The 15,726-nt window shown below is 34.2% G+C and overlaps 2 protein-coding genes across 5 annotated transcripts; one reads left to right on the top strand and one right to left on the bottom strand.

Moving 5' to 3' along the window:
* Positions 1–259: 259 nt before the first annotated feature.
* On the bottom strand, positions 260–9,047 carry LOC111188708 (coiled-coil domain-containing protein 106). Of its 3 annotated transcripts, none has more exons than XM_022662456.2 (6): positions 8,968–9,047; positions 6,803–6,884; positions 5,172–5,384; positions 4,223–4,270; positions 1,436–1,549; positions 260–1,348 (listed from the first exon to the last, which is right to left on the bottom strand). In XM_022662456.2, exons 1-6 carry the CDS (start codon positions 8,995–8,997, stop codon positions 1,044–1,046), a joined length of 792 nt encoding a protein of 263 aa, XP_022518177.1. In that variant the 5' UTR covers positions 8,998–9,047; the 3' UTR covers positions 260–1,043. The 3 variants fall into 3 exon arrangements, with proteins under 3 accessions (XP_022518177.1, XP_022518178.1, XP_049326084.1); XM_022662457.2 differs by having other exon boundaries at positions 1,436–1,537; XM_049470127.1 differs by lacking the exon at positions 8,968–9,047 and adding an exon at positions 7,566–7,666.
* LOC111188709 (uncharacterized) lies at positions 7,713–13,141 on the top strand. Of its 2 annotated transcripts, none has more exons than XM_049470126.1 (5): positions 7,713–8,371; positions 8,482–8,595; positions 8,744–8,843; positions 8,990–9,097; positions 10,893–10,932. In XM_049470126.1, the coding sequence occupies exons 1-5, from the start codon at positions 8,193–8,195 to the stop codon at positions 10,911–10,913; spliced, it is 522 nt and encodes a 173-aa protein (XP_049326083.1). In that variant the 5' UTR covers positions 7,713–8,192; the 3' UTR covers positions 10,914–10,932. The 2 variants fall into 2 exon arrangements, with proteins under 2 accessions (XP_049326083.1, XP_049326082.1); XM_049470125.1 differs by lacking the exon at positions 10,893–10,932 and adding an exon at positions 11,594–13,141 and having other exon boundaries at positions 7,719–8,371.
* Positions 13,142–15,726: the final 2,585 nt, after the last annotated feature.

The following is a 15,726-nucleotide window of genomic DNA, read 5'->3' as shown; positions in this document are numbered from 1 at the left end:
TATTCCACATTAACAAAGGCATATGACAAATTATAAAGCTTCATAAGCGCTTTTTACAGACTTTAAGTAAAGTGATGAGTTATTCCACATTACCAAAGGCATATAACACATTATAAAGCTTCATAAGTGCTTTTCACAGACTTTAAGTAAAGTGATGAGTTATTCCACATTACCAAAGGCATATAACAAATTATAAAGCTTCATAAATGTTCCTTACAGCACGACAATGATTAATGTCTAAACAGAAAAACACAATTACTAGTTTGTACTTTAAACAAGGGTAGCATTTATTAACAATGCATACATTTTACATCAAATCTACTTAATGGATGTATACAAAAAAGATGCGAGTTTACAAACATATAACCCAAAACCATTAATATTTTACATTTTCTGTTTTTAAGAGAATCTAAAAAAACCTGCTCCTTCAAAAAGAAATCACTTATTATCTGAACATTTTCAATGCGTAAGTATTAATGACAAAACATATTCTAGAACTCACAAGGATATAAAAAATCTGCTCCTTCAAAAAGAACACACTTATTTTTATCTGAACATTTTTACTACTGAACTATGCCTGAAAAAACATTTTCAAGAATTCAGGAGAAGCTGAAAAAATATGTCCTTCAAAAAGAACATATTTAGGCAACACTTTATAATAACTTTAATTAATATACCATTAACTAATGATTAATAACTATTGTTTTTCACATTTTACGGAACTAAAAAGTGGCTAACATATTTGTAAATATTAATGAACACTTTGGAAACATGAACTTTAATTGATAAACATTTGTCAGGTTTGTCAGGTGATTTATTAATGTTCAAATTCTGATGATTTGTTAACATTTCTAAATATGAATATCCATGCTGAAAACTAAGTGCCATGTGTAAACATTTGTTGATATTCAAATTCTGATTAACTAATGCTTTGTTCACATTTACTTATCATTAGTTAAAAGCTTATTAATGAAAGTTATTATAAAGTGTTACCCATACTTCTTAACTTAATTAACTGAACAAATTAAATCCTGAACTATGCCTCAGTTGCTCATGGGTAACAGTTCTCCACATGATTTCATTTGCATGATTTTTTCCTTGATTTCATCAGTCGTTGCCTCTCGACACCTGTCCACAAATGTTGACAACTTCTCCACTTGGGCATTCCAGGGGGGGAGAGCCTGAAAGACACCAGGTGCCGCTAGAGCAAGCTCAGCAATCGGTGATGACCTGGATATGGTGTTGCGGTCCACTCCCACTTTTTGGAAAGCCTTCTTCATCGACCCACCCTGGTTAAAGGCTTGTAGGGCACGCTTGTAACGCAGGATTACTCCACGAACAGTTTTCGCTATGGAAGAAAAAACTGAATATCTGAATATACACATAAACCAGAGAACGTCTGCAAAATAAAACTAAAATCAATACTAGTTGTTACCTCGAGTGCGACTCAGGTCATCTTGCTTTGCTGATCTTGGTTTCTTCCCCTTCGAAAAAGGCTTCATCTCCTCATCAGATGATTCATCGATAGTTGATGATTCTGTGGAGAGAACTTGGCATGACAAAAAATTTATATTTAATGGTTGTCCTATTTGATATTCCACATTCATTTTAAGTAATTCTGAAACTGTTTTTGACAGAAAATAACAAATTAATTTTACAATACATGCCATAATGTCTGTCTTGTTTCATTCTTGAGATCTAAATAATTATTCACAGAAAAATACCCTTTATTGCTATCACTATTATATTGTACATTTACACAATCAAGTGCCAATGATCACTCCTTGTCTATTTTTCAGCTCCACTGAGCATATACAACACAGTACTGTTGTGTCTGATTTACTTGCACCAGCACAACACACACTAAAGGCTGAATTGTACAGTGGGGCAAAAAAAGTATTTAGTCAGCCACTGATTGTGCTCCTACTGAGAAAGTCAAGAGAGGTCTGTAGTTTTCATCATAGGTACACTTCAACTATGAGAGACAAAATGAGAAAAAAAACCCCAGAAAATCACATTGTAGGATTTTTTAAGTATTTGTAAATTATGGTGGAAAATAAATATTTGGTCACCCACAAACAAGCAAGATTTCTCTCACAGACCTGTAAATTCTTCTTTCCTCCACTCGTTATCTGTATTAATGGCACCTGTTTGACCTTGAACAGTCAGACTCCAAATTCAACCATGGCCGAGACCAAAGAGCTGTCGAAGGACACTAGGAAGAAAACTGAAGACCTGCATCAGGCTGGGCAGGCTGGGAAGAGTCAATCTACAATAGGCAGCAGGTAGGTGTAAATAAATCCACTGTGAGAGCAACTGTAAGAAAATAGAGGCCTACAAGACCAGTGATAATCTCCCTGGATCTGGGGCCCCATGCAAGATCTCATCCCATGGGGTCAAAAAGATCACAAGAACGGTGAGCAAAAATCCCAGAACTACACAGAGGGACGTGACGAATGACCTCAAGAGAGCTGGGACCAAATTAACAAAGGCTACCATCCGTAACACACTATGCCGAGAGAGACTCGAACCCTGCAGTGCCAGGTGTGTTCCCCTGCTTAAGTCCAGGCCTGTCTGAAGTTTGCCAGAGAGCATAGGAATGATCCAGAAGATGATTGGGAGAATATCATGTGGTCAGATGAAACCAAAATAAAACTTGTTGTTTTTGGAGGAAGAAGAATGCAGAGTTGCACCATACCTACTGTGAAGCATGGGGGTGGAAACATCAGGTTTTGGGGCTGTTTTTCTGCAAAAGGGGCAGGACGAGTGATCCGGGTTTAGGGAAGTTATATCAGGGCCATGTATTGTGAGATTTTAAGCCAAAACCTCCTTCCATCAGTGAGAGCACTGAAGATGGAACGTGTCTGGGTCTTTTAGCATTACAATGACCCCAAACACACCACTGTGGTTCGGTAAAAAGCATGTCAAGCCTAGCCAGTCTCCAGACCTCAACCCCATAGAAAATTTGTGGAGGGAGTTGAAAGTCCATGTTGCCCCAAAACATCACTGCTCTAGAGAAGATCTGCATGGAGGAATGGGTCAAAATACCAGCTACAAACCTGGTGTGTGCAAACCTGGTGAGGACTTAAAAGAAAACATTTGGCCTCTGTCATTGCCAACAAATGTTATGTTAAAAGGATTGCGTTGAACTTTTGTTATTGACGAAATACTTATTGTCGACCATCATTTACAAACAAATTTTTTAAAAATCCTACAATGTGATTTCCTGGATTTTTTTCTCAATTTGTCTCTAATAGTTGAAGTGAACCTATGATGATAATTACAGACCTCTCACATCTTTCTAAGTAGAAGAACTTGCACAATCAGTGGCTGACTAAATACTTTTTTTCCCATGCATGGCGCATCCTCTGAAAATGCACTATGCTGTTGTGCGCCTCTATACATGTGCATTTTGTGTGTCTCTGTCACTCTGCTGTTTCACTGCAACGGAGGGAATGTGTAAGCAGAACCATAAGGCTAAACAGATCAATCCAGGGTATCTGCATGTGTGGGGACTTTTTGGATCGGTTTTGCAGACAGGGATTAAGCCTTGTCTAGGACTAAACAAAATTTTGAATGGAGATTTCCCATTGCAAGACAAATATAGTCCACGACTAGGCTTAATCCCTGTCCGGGAAACCACCCCTTTAAGACTTTTTTAAAACCACTCAGACACAAATGTAAGACCACTGTAATAATAAAATAGCAAGTACATAAACCCAGTATGATAATTATAACGAAATGGAATATGAATGATGAACGTATAAGGATATTATTTAATATCAAGGTAATGAATAATATTTCATAATAATACCACAAACCTACAAAACCTACAAACCTACTTATTAAGCCACTATATGTACTTCAAGCTTTCCCATGCCCCATACATTGCAACCCAGCTATCTGGACCAGACGACCGTATTTCCACTAAAGGACATGTAGGCCCAGTTCTCAACCATCGAAACATGCTGTGCACCAGGCTACGGCATAAGGTACGCATAGGAAATGCGTGGGGTACAGTGCAGATTTGATGCAAAAGCATATATTGTCACACAATTGACAACATAATTGATGTTGTCACTGCATTGCTAAGAATAACCCAACATTCAAATAATACCTGCCCTGTGGTAAGAACAGAGTGAAGGGAGGATAATAAAGAATAAATTATGTAAAATATTGTCCCTTGACCGTTTTTATGAAGTAAATAATAGTTTTAACTTACCTGCTATCTCACCACTTGACTCTTCCTCTGTTCCAATAGCCTTCTTTCCTGAGTAGAATAAATCACATTTAAGTATTCCAAATAGGTCAAGTTTACAAGTGCTTCTTTGAATTTAATAGATTTAAGTTTGCTGCTTTTGCAAGAACTCCAAGTGAAACCAACATATAGTGCCAGATCTGTGTAGGTAACTGTACATTGACCCATAATCAGTTACTTCTGTGCTGCATTTAGCATCAAAGCTTGTATCTGTACATTGTGATTCTTCAGGTGTTGATATAGTGTGTGTCATTACAGGTACAAATCATGTTTTTTTTAAACTAAAAATTACATTGTACTTATTTTTTTTTTGTTATTTTCGAACATAGACTGCTCTATTAAGTAATAAAAATTCTACAGCATTATCTGCACAAGCCATGCATAAAGCACCAAAAAGTTTTTGCTAACTCTTTACCCCTGATTAGTAAAAATGCACATTTCATGTGTAGTTCAAGAAGTGTATTTCATGTAAAGAATAAAGAAAAATATATAACTGTTCATCATAAAGTAATAAAATTAGTTGGTGGATAGAGTAAGTTTGTAAGCTTTAATATAAAGAATTGCTGACATAATTAAACACCAAAGTATAAGTGACAATGTGGATTTTTTTGTAAAAATTAGCATGTTGTAGTTTTCAGTTTTGTCAAAAACAGAACATGTAGTAATGACAGCAACTGTTACAGTCACAATACTATAATATTTCAAATACTAACTGCAACAAGTAAAAACAAATGTAGTGATTTTACTGTAAAATTAGTGAAATTATCTCAGGATCCCAAACTATAACTAGCACAATGGAAATGTTTCAGTGAAACAAAGGTTAATTGCTGTCAGTCAATATGCATGTACATTATAGCCTATACACATGTTGGAAAAAGGTAGGGATTTTGTATGGTTATGTTTAGATAATTACCTTTTACTTTGGGAGTGGCTGTAGATGATCCTGAAACACTGGACACTGAAGGGCTTGACGATGGTCTACCTGTCATTCGTGAAAGCTGCTCCTTAAGGAATTCCTTGTCAGATTGAAGATGTTTTATTGTTTCCTGAAGACATTTATTTTTTTCTTTTTCAGTTTCAAGATGCATCTTCATGATCTGCAAGTCTTGCAAGACGGTTGGCGATACTGAAATAGATGACCAACAGAATTTCATTTTTAAATATTGTTAAATAATTATATTTATACATTTATGTATCACATCTGTACATCATTTTGACATGCTGTACATGTCAAAGAGTAGAGTCAAGGGTTTGTTCGTTCAAGACTGCGTTTGCATTTTAGGTTAATTGGAAACAGGTATCATGATTGGATATAAACGGACATAAGGGATCATAAGCAAGGAAGGGGGAGGTTCTGACAAGTCCATTTTTCAAATTGTGTTTGGAAATCAGGGACGTCCGTGTCCTTCAGGCTGAAGAGGAAAAGGAATGCCCGGATTGTTCTCAGCGCAAAGTTCAAACCCAGCATCTCTGATGGTAAGGGGGTGTGTTATTGTGTTGGTGCCCATGAAATAGATAACTTGCACATCAGTAAAGGCACCAAGCTGAAGGTACATCCAGGTTTAGGAGCAACATATGCTGCCATCCAAGCAACGTCTTTTTCAGAAATGTCCCTACTTATTTCAGCAGGACAATGTCGAGACACATTCTGCACGTGTTACAACAGCAAGGATTTATAGTAAAGGATTGTCGGTACTAGACTAAACTTTTTTTGCAGTGTGTTGCAGACATCAAATTTAAAGTGAGTGAATATTTGCAAAAAACAATAGTTTAATAATAGTTTATTACTTTGAAATATCTTGTCTTTGTAGTGTATTCAATTAAATATGGGTTGAAAAGGATTTGTAAATCATTGTATTCTATTTTTATTTATGTTCTATACAACGTCCCAACTTCACTGGAATTGGGGTTGTAAAAACATTCAGAGTAATGATATCACACAGAAGTTCAAAATAGTCATATTACATAAACTAGCATACCACAGATTTTGTCAAGGTGGGGTAATAGCCATGGATCACATTGAGCACATTTTAATGGGTCTTGTGGGACAAGCACATTTTGTATTGCAGGCTGAAAATGATCCACTATCCACTATATATATATATATAATTTTTATATATATATATATATAATATATATTTATATTTGAACATAATAGTCATTTTGGATTTTAGAAAAATGTTTTTGGGGGAAGTGGGCTAGTGTACTGTAGGACCCTGTGGTATGGCCTAAGCTTTTGTCCTTAATTGTTTTTTTTCTTCTTACATTACTTGTGCTTTTACACTTTTACTAGAATAAACTTGATACTTCAACTTTTTTTTTACACCCTAGTATCTATACTTCTACTTGAGTAATAATTGTGGATACTTTTGACATCTTTATTTTTTGAAATAGCTGAAACTATTCAGTTATGTGGCTCATCAGGTAGAATTTAGAAACATTGAATTCTACACATATATAAAATCAGATAGTGTACTACCCAACAAGAAATATTTTTTTTTTGAGTAAACTTATAACAAGCACATGTTAAACCTGAATACTTGCCTGCTTTACTCTGCTGTGGTGGTAGAACATTTGCCTCAGATGTTTCATTTGAAACGGCCTTCTTCCGTCCACGCGTGTCCATCTATGAAAAATAATAACTTATTAACAACTAACCTTGCTATTAAAGGTTTCACATTTATATATATAAACAGATTAGTAAGTAAGTAATTTTGGTCAGATTATCAATAGAAACTAATATAGGACATTCAACTGTATGTAACAGAAAGCAACAAAATGTATATATATATATATATATATATATATATATATATATATATATATATATATTTATATATATATATATATATATATATATATATATATATATATATATATATATATATACATTTTGTTGCTTTCTGTTACATACAGTTGAATGTCCTATATTAGTTTCTATTGATAATCTGACCAAAATTACTTATAGCTAATCTGTATAGTTAGGAGTCACTGCAGTCTGGAGTTGTCATGGCTAGTTAATGTTAGCTCATTAATTAGGTCATTTTAACAAACACAACAATAAAACAGTCTAAAACATTAACTTTTACTACAGCTATATTACATATATAACGTTAACTATATTATTTGTAGAAAAAAACGAGTTTAGCTAATAGCTAGCCAGCAGGTAACTGTATGCTGCTAAATTAGTTGACTAGCAGCACATTGGGTAAATTAGCAAGATACCTAGCTAGTTTACCACATTATAGCTGCTTATGTTGACTGACCTACAATTAAGATTTTTAAGTTTACAGATTTTGAATCGCACCTTAAGAAAGACGGCTGTATGGCTGATTTGCTTCTGTAGCAGCAGTCTGAAAATGTCCGTTTTACTCTCAGTGCTTGAAATGAGGTCCTATAACAAAGTTGGTTTATCACTTCCTATCCCCGCCACCACTAGAGGGAGCCCGCGAGGGAGTCCAAAATTAATACAAGTGAATGGAGTTAAACGGATACAAACTCAAATTTCGTGACATTTCTTGGATTTTGGAAAGTAGAATGATATATTTTGATAAAATAGCAAAAAAATAACATATATTTCAGTTTTTGTACAGAATTTACAGGTTTTAGTTAGTAAAGGCGCTAACATTACTGCTTTTGTATGATGATGTGGGTGAGCTGATGCTGGAGTTACAGCTAGAGCATGTTTAAAACGTTTAAAAGCTTTAAAAATGTATGCCCGCAATACTAAAACATCTGATATGGTTTTGTGTTGAGAAAATTAGAAGATATTAGAGGAGAAGAAATTCTCAAGTGGGTATTCTCCTCTCTAGAGATTCTCTGCTTACAGTTCTTTGCTGCATCACATGACTACAGCTCCTCCTTTCAAGCTAAACGCGGGACGCGTTTCTGGACAGAAGCAAACTGAGGCTGTGGTAATAGTACGCAGGGTAAAATGACATTAATTCAAAGAGAAATTCTTGGATTATTAAGAGGCAGGGATAATCTTCGAAACAGATGTAAGATTGTGCGATGGATGCAGAAAAAAATAATTCTGCCCAGAGCAATGAAATGCAACTCATGCAAGAAAAAAATGAAGTTACACAAACGGTTCCAAGGAGATGGATATCAGTGGTGAGATTTTGATTACTATTTACTTAATAGTAAAAAATATACATTTGTTGCAGTATGTTAACGAATCAAATATAGATGTATTTAATGTAAACTCCTAATTATTTTGCCAGGTGTTGCACAAGGAATGCACATCACCATACAGACATTACGGCTTCTGTCCGGAAGGGGTCTATGTTTTTTCGCTCCCGTTTATCTCTGCGACAACACTTAGAGTTCATCTATAGGTAAGCAATTATGTATTGTTTGTGAAAAATATATAAACTTTACAGTAAACTAAATGCCACCAAGACATTATTTTACTATTAATGTTTTTTAACAGTAGCTATAGTAACAATATGGCTACAGACAATATTCACAATATCCAATCCTAAGATTTTCTCAGGGCCTGAGACAGAGACAGATGGACCTTATTGAGGATGGGATAGCTGGCAGTAGCAGAACTCTGACCAAAATGACATCAGCTTTGAGAAAAGTAAGAACATTTTCATTATCCTAAATAGTTGTTAACCCTAATTTAAACACTTCACCAAGCAAAGTACATGACATAATAATGTAATAATAATAATAATAATTATATTTTTATAAGAAAATCTTACCTGTAATTTGTCTGTGCTCAAGGTCTGCATTTCAGCGATGACAAAACTTCGACAGCGTGGAGGGATGCGTGTTGGGGGCCCACACCACTTTGTGATGATAGATGAGAGTAAATTCTCACACAAAAGAAAGGTGCAGATGTTTGACTAACCTGGGGTGTTTTTCCCAAAACTTTGGAACATCAAAATAAAGATGAATCTTCAAGTACAAGCATTTCACTAAAACATTTGCTTCGTAAGTTACGTAGTACCTAAACTGGTTTGTAACCCAATACAATTCAGAGCCACTTGTAACTCAAGAACCCCTTTCAGTTTTTTAGGTACATTTTCACCTAAAAAATGACAGGTGCTGCCAAAGTTCCTTAAAAATCCCAGATGTGCTTGATATGCACATTTTATATATATATATATATATATATATATATATATATATATATATATATATATATATATATATATATATATATATATTTATATATATATATATACATATGTATATATATACATATATACATATGTATATATATACATATGTATATATATATATATATATATATATATATATATATATATTAGGGGTGTCACGATTCTCGAAATCCTTGATTCCATTTTATTTCCGATTTGAGGGTCACGATTCGATTCGATTCTCGATTTAATTTTTTTTTACAGCAGAGAGGCATATGCCTCATTAAATTTAAATAATATACTATTTATTAAGATATATATGTAATGCCATCTAGTGGCTTTTTTTGGTAGCAACAGTGTGCACTATTAAAACAGCAACATAAAATAATAAAAAAAAAGGAACGGTCATGTACAAAATAACAGAACAATTAAAGCCTTAACAAACTGAACTCTATCCTACTATAACAATTAAACATGAAAAATAAGACTGAGAATGACAAGTCTTTAAGAAAGATATATTATTAACTTTATCTGAGAGAAAGATGTTTTTTTTATTCAAATGAAGCAACAGGTGTAGTCAATCATAAGTTTAAGATTTTTAATCAACCTCACTGTGATCTATAGTTCTATAAATCCGTTTTTAGTTTCTCCTCCGTGGTTGAAAGGCAGCTGTTCTCTGCCTTTCTCACACAGCTGAACGAAGGGCGTGGCTGCGCTCATGCAGCGTCTCTCTCTATTTAAATGAACAGGATGCACTGTGTTGGTGCTGCGCCATTTGCGTAGCGCGCTGCGTCATTTGCGTAGCTTAGAGGGAGGGATCGTCGATCGTCTTTTTGACTTCGATGCTCGAGACCATGACCTCATTTCGATCGATTCAATAAAATTTTGAGATCGTGACACCCCTAATATATATATATTATTTTATATATTATATGCATTCTTATATATATATATATATATATATATATATATATATATATATATATATATATATATATATATATATAAGAATGCATTCTTGCAAATAATTTGTTTCATTTTAAACATTAATTTTTAGAGTTTTTAGATTCTTACATTTTGCATCAGGTAAACTATTTTATGCGCCAGCAAACATTAAAACTATTAGCTACAGTTATGTGGTTATGTGACAATGGGAAGGCCCTTAGTACATGTAGTAATGAATACTTTTTATAGTTATAGTTTAACACCAGAATGGCATTGATGATAACTGTGATTTATTGATAACACAATAAGCCACCTACTGTATGGAAGATAAGTATTTGATACACAAACGATTTTGCAAGTTTTCCCACCTACAAAGAATGGAGAGATATGTCATTTTTTATTGTAGAAAACCAGAGAAATTTCACATTGTATGATTTTTAAATAATTAATTTGCATTTTATTGCATAAAATAAGTATTTGATCATCTACCAACCAGCAAGAATTCTGTCTTTAACAGACCTGCACCCTTTTCTTTACTAAGTTTCTCCTATTCTGACTTTTTCTGGCTGTGTTTGAAGGTCCTGGAGTGTCCTACCTAGACCTGAACCCAATAGAAAATCTTCGGCAGGTGAAACTCAATGTTACCCAGCAACAGCCCTGAAACCTGAAAGATTTGGAGAAGATCTGTATTGAGGAGTGAACCAAAATCCCTTCTACAGCGTGAAGTCTAAACTTGACCTCTGTAATTGCCAGAATTCTTGCTGGTTGGTAGATGATAAAATTATTTTTTTTGTTGCAATAAAATGCAAATTAATTATCTAAAAATCATACAATGTGATTTTCTGGATTTTTACATTTTTTTTTATTTTTTCTCTCACTGTTGAAGTGTACCTATGATAAAAAATACAGATCTCTACATTCTTTGTAGGTGGGAAAACTTGCAAAAGCTGCAGTGTATCAAATTATTTTCCTCACTGTATGTAAGAACCTATGTTACTTTTATTATATTAGAGCATATGTTATTATGAAATTCATTCTTCAAAATGTATATAAATAAACAATATATATTTTTCCTGCCATTCTAGCTGGTCAATGTTGCATATTTTAAAGAGATTTCATATGTATGATAAAATGAACCACCCTCTAATGTTCAGTAATTAAAAATGTAGGTGCACATAAAAAACTATTGACCATGTATATGTTAAAATAATGTATTGTGTAATGCAAAGCGTTTAATTGAAGTCCATAACTTTCTTTATTTTCTTAAATGTTTTTACAGTACAATCGTGGACGTGTAGGTTCTACCTGGCGACGGAGCAAAAAGTGGGTACTAGGAATTCTTGAAGTGGGCGTTACCACCCGGAAGCCCATACTGAAAATCGTCTCCAAGAGGTCGAGTGCACAGATGCTACCTGTTGTGAGACACTATGTGAGAAGAGGCACCAGTATCATTACTGATGAGTGGCGAGCGTACAGAGGTCTTTCAGATCTTGGATATGACCACCATACTGTTTGCCACAAGAGACATTTTGTACATCCACTCACTAGGGCTCACACCCAGCACCTGGAGAGGGCTTGGCAAAAATTCAAGGTTGATGTGTGGCGACACAGAGCAAACCGAAACACAAAACTCCTGAAACAGTACCTGAAGATTATAGAATGGGAACACTGGCTCGCCAAGAAGCACAAATGGGGTATACTGGGAAGACTGCTCCATGACATTAGAAAAATGTATAAAAGCCATTCTTAATTAAATAGTCCAGAGGAGCATTCAGAATAGTGGATCTTAGCATCTGCAGTCATTAAATGCAAAAATACATAATCTGTATTAATATGTTTTAATATTGGCACATAGTTTGACAGTGTGTTCAAGGATATTTTTAATAATAGAGGCAAATATGTCCAGCTAATTTCCATCCATGTAATTTAATATTTTGGCCACGTTCGTTATGGTTTTTGCAATATAAAAATAGTACTGAAATTCAGATTTACACTTTTCTGACTCTAAATCAATTACTGATAAAAACAGAAAATGTAAAATATTAATGGTTTTGGGTTATATGTTTGTAAACTCGCATCTTTTTTGTATACATCCATTAAGTAGATTTGATGTAAAATGTATGCATTGTTAATAAATGCTACCCTGTTTAAAGTACAAACTAGTAATTGTGTTTTTCTGTTTAGACATTAATCATTATCGTGCTGTAAGGAACATTTATGAAGCTTTATAATTTGTTATATACCTTTGGTAATGTGGAAGAACTCATCACTTTACTTAAAGTCTGTAAAAAGTGCTTATGAAGCTTTATAATTTGTCATATGCCTTTGTTAATGTGGAATAACTCATCACTTTACTTAAAGTCTGTAAAAAGTGCTTATGAAGCTTTATAATTTGGCATATGCCTTTGTTAATGTGGAATAACTCATCACTTTACTTAAAGTCTGTGAAAAGTGCTTATAAGTGTTCATTAGATGTTATGTGCATTTACAGAACAATTTTCTTTATAGCATATAGCAGTTAGAGGGAAGGCATCGCTGTGGATCTTTATAAAGCATTATGTGAATTAACTCAACGTCTATTAAGCTTTATGAAACAGGTCTCATTAATAATGCTAAGAACAGCAAATACACATATATTATAATGCATTATAACGCTTAGTGGTATAAAGCTTTATACTGTGGTGTTATAACGTTTTATGTTTGAGTTTATAAACATTTATGTATAGTTAGAAAGGCTTATGTCAAGTGTTATAGAGCATTATGAATGGTTTATAAAGTTTTATGAATGCATTTATAATGCTTTATAGATACCTGATTCATAGAAAGTGTTACCAGAAGTTTGAGTATTGGTATATGTATGCATATGTAAATGTATTAATATAGAGTAGTATTTTTATATTCATATATATATATATATATATATATATATATATATTTTTGTGTAGAAACAGTATTAAGAGGGTTTGCTGATTAAAAAGTAAAGGTAATATGTACTGTGATATACAGAGTTTTGTTAACTGAAAAAAAGTAAAAAAAAAAAAAGGATTCTCTGTGAATGTATGTAAAATGCAGATGAGATGCAATGTGTATGTGAAACTGCAAAAGAAAGAGAAAAGAGACCAAAGTAAAAGTGGTTTAGTTTGTGTATGTTGTTAAATAAAGAGATTAAGCTGAGAACTCACTGGAAACACTGTCTCACTGTGTCTTCTCTGTATCCTGTATTCAGCTGATCTAGGCCCTGCTCACCCGGGGTCGCAAACTGTTATAGCCTAAACCACGCCTGGGGAGTGTAACAGTTAGTGTTTTTACATGGTACTTACAGTAGGATGTTCTACAGAGGGTTATTTGTTGAACTACACGGTAAGAACTGAGTAAAACCAGAGAAATAAGCTCTGCTTTCTTTTACAGTCCTTTTACTCCTTTATTAAGCAGAAAGTTCTGTTAGTTACACAGTGTTTTATATGGTACTTACAGTAGGATGTTCTACAGAGGGTTATTTGTTGAACTACATGGTAAGAACTGAGTAAAACCAGAAAAATAAGCTCTGCTTTCTTTTACAGTCCTTTTACTCCTTTATTAAGCAGAAAGTTCTGTTAGTTACACAGTGTTTTATATGGTACTTACAGAAGGATGTTCTACAGAGGGTTATTTGTTGAACTAAATGGTAAGAACTCAGAGAAATAAGCTATTTCTTCTCTGTTATCAGGTATTGACCTTTTATTTTTAAATCAAATAAATAGAGACTGATTAAAATGAACAGTATTGGTACTTATCATCATGTTACTGGGGTTAGTACCTCACACTTACCTGGTTATTACCTAGAACCTGCGAGATATTTCAGTGTAAGGAGACTGTATTGGTACTTATCATCATGTTACTGGGGTTAGTACCTCACACTTACCTGGTTATTACCTAGAACCTGTGAGACATTTCAGTGTAATTAAATTGAACTGGCCTTGTTCTTACCATCTTGTTAACCAACATAATTACCTAGTACTTTAGAGTTTGTACCACCCATGTACCTGTTTATTACCTAGTTCCATTTCAGTGTAATTAGGCAAGACTGTCCTGGTGCTTACCATCTTGTTACCCAAAATAATTACTTAGTACTTCCGAGTTTGTACCTCACTATTACCTGGTTAATACCTAGACATTTCAGTGTAATTAGGCAAGACTTTCCTGGTACTTACCATCTCGTTACCCAAAATAATTACTTAGTACTTCCGAGTTTGTACCTCACTATTACCTGGTTAATACCTAGATATTTCAGTGTAATTAGGCAAGACTTTCCTGGTACTTACCATCTTGTTACCAAAAATAATGACTTAGTACTTCCGAGTTTGTACCTCACTATTACCTGGTTAATACCTAGATATTTCAGTGTAATTAGGCAAGACTTTCCTGGTACTTACCATCTCGTTACCAAAAATAATTACTTAGTACTTTAGAGTTTGTACCTCACTATTACCTGGTTAATACCTAGAACTTAGGGTACTGTAAAAGAAAGCGTTACCAAAAAATGTTGGGATGGAACTGGCACTCATCAGGAAACAAAGCCCCAGGAAAAGGAAGAACATTAACGCTTTTCCAGCAATGTAAAACCAGCACCGTTCTGGTTTACAAACCTAATTTTGAATGGTTCATCGCATTTCCACTAACAGAAGCAGGTTCCAGAAGCAGGATGTTTGGATACGTTACGTTTTAACGGTTTCGCTAAAACTGGAGGAAATGCAGGCTGGTTCTCTGAAAAGCACCTTGGTTCTTATAGAAATACTTTAAGATATGAAGGTCAGTCAATCTGGAAAAAAAAAATGAAGCATCCTCAAGTGCAGTCGCAAATCAATCAAAAATGATATGATGGAACTGGCACTCATCAGGAAAGAAAGCCTCAGGAAAGGAAAAGCAAGAGTTACCTCTACAGGTTTAATTTATCTTGGAAAGCTTGGAAATCTACAGCATGCTTACAAAATCTATCAATCAATCGATTCTTTTTTTATTTCTTTACATTATTGTCTTTAGCAAATACGCTTAAGGACTTACATTCTGTATATGGTTTGTATTTTAGCTATCTATAAGCGAGCCGTCAACAGTGTACTGTATGTACAACTTGATTTAGGGTGTGTATGTGTGTCTTTGCTATCGTAACTACAGGAAAAGTATGCCTTGCCTTGCGCGGCTCAAAACGTACAAACTAATTAGGCATTAACTCATTTTCTTGAACGTGAAATAAACCAGTCATTGTATCACTTGTTGTTCTCTTTGAAAGCCAGGTGTGCTCTGAATTTGGCAGATTGCTTTTTTAACAGCGCTTCTCAACAGAGGAAGTTGACCATTTATGGTCATTTACAGGAACAGCAATGTTGTTTTTTTATTCAGTATTCTGTTTATTGTAGATGTTGGGTGTTTGGATTT

The sequence above is a fragment of the Astyanax mexicanus genome, chromosome 21 (genome assembly GCF_023375975.1).
Source record: "Astyanax mexicanus isolate ESR-SI-001 chromosome 21, AstMex3_surface, whole genome shotgun sequence".
NCBI classification, from domain to species: Eukaryota; Metazoa; Chordata; class Actinopteri; order Characiformes; family Acestrorhamphidae; genus Astyanax; species Astyanax mexicanus.
Note: the sequence above shows the minus strand (reverse complement) of the source record. Positions and strands in the feature narration are given on the sequence as shown.

Excerpts from the sequence above, each read along its gene's own strand:
- LOC111188709 (XM_049470125.1), top strand. The coding sequence starts at position 8,193 with ATGACATTAATTCAAAGAGAAATTCTTGGATTATTAAGAGGCAGGGAT. Across the intron at positions 8,844-8,989 it reads TGACATCAGCTTTGAGAAAA|GTCTGCATTTCAGCGATGAC; the intron begins GTAAGAACATTT and ends TCTGTGCTCAAG. Across the intron at positions 9,098-11,593 it reads AATTCTCACACAAAAGAAAG|TACAATCGTGGACGTGTAGG; the intron begins GTGCAGATGTTT and ends ATGTTTTTACAG.
- LOC111188708 (XM_022662456.2), bottom strand. The coding sequence starts at position 8,997 with ATGCAGACCTTGAGCACAGACAAATTACAG. Across the intron at positions 6,885-8,967 it reads TGAGCACAGACAAATTACAG|ATGGACACGCGTGGACGGAA; the intron begins GTAAGATTTTCT and ends TATTTTTCATAG. Across the intron at positions 1,349-1,435 it reads TGACCTGAGTCGCACTCGAG|CGAAAACTGTTCGTGGAGTA; the intron begins GTAACAACTAGT and ends TTTCTTCCATAG.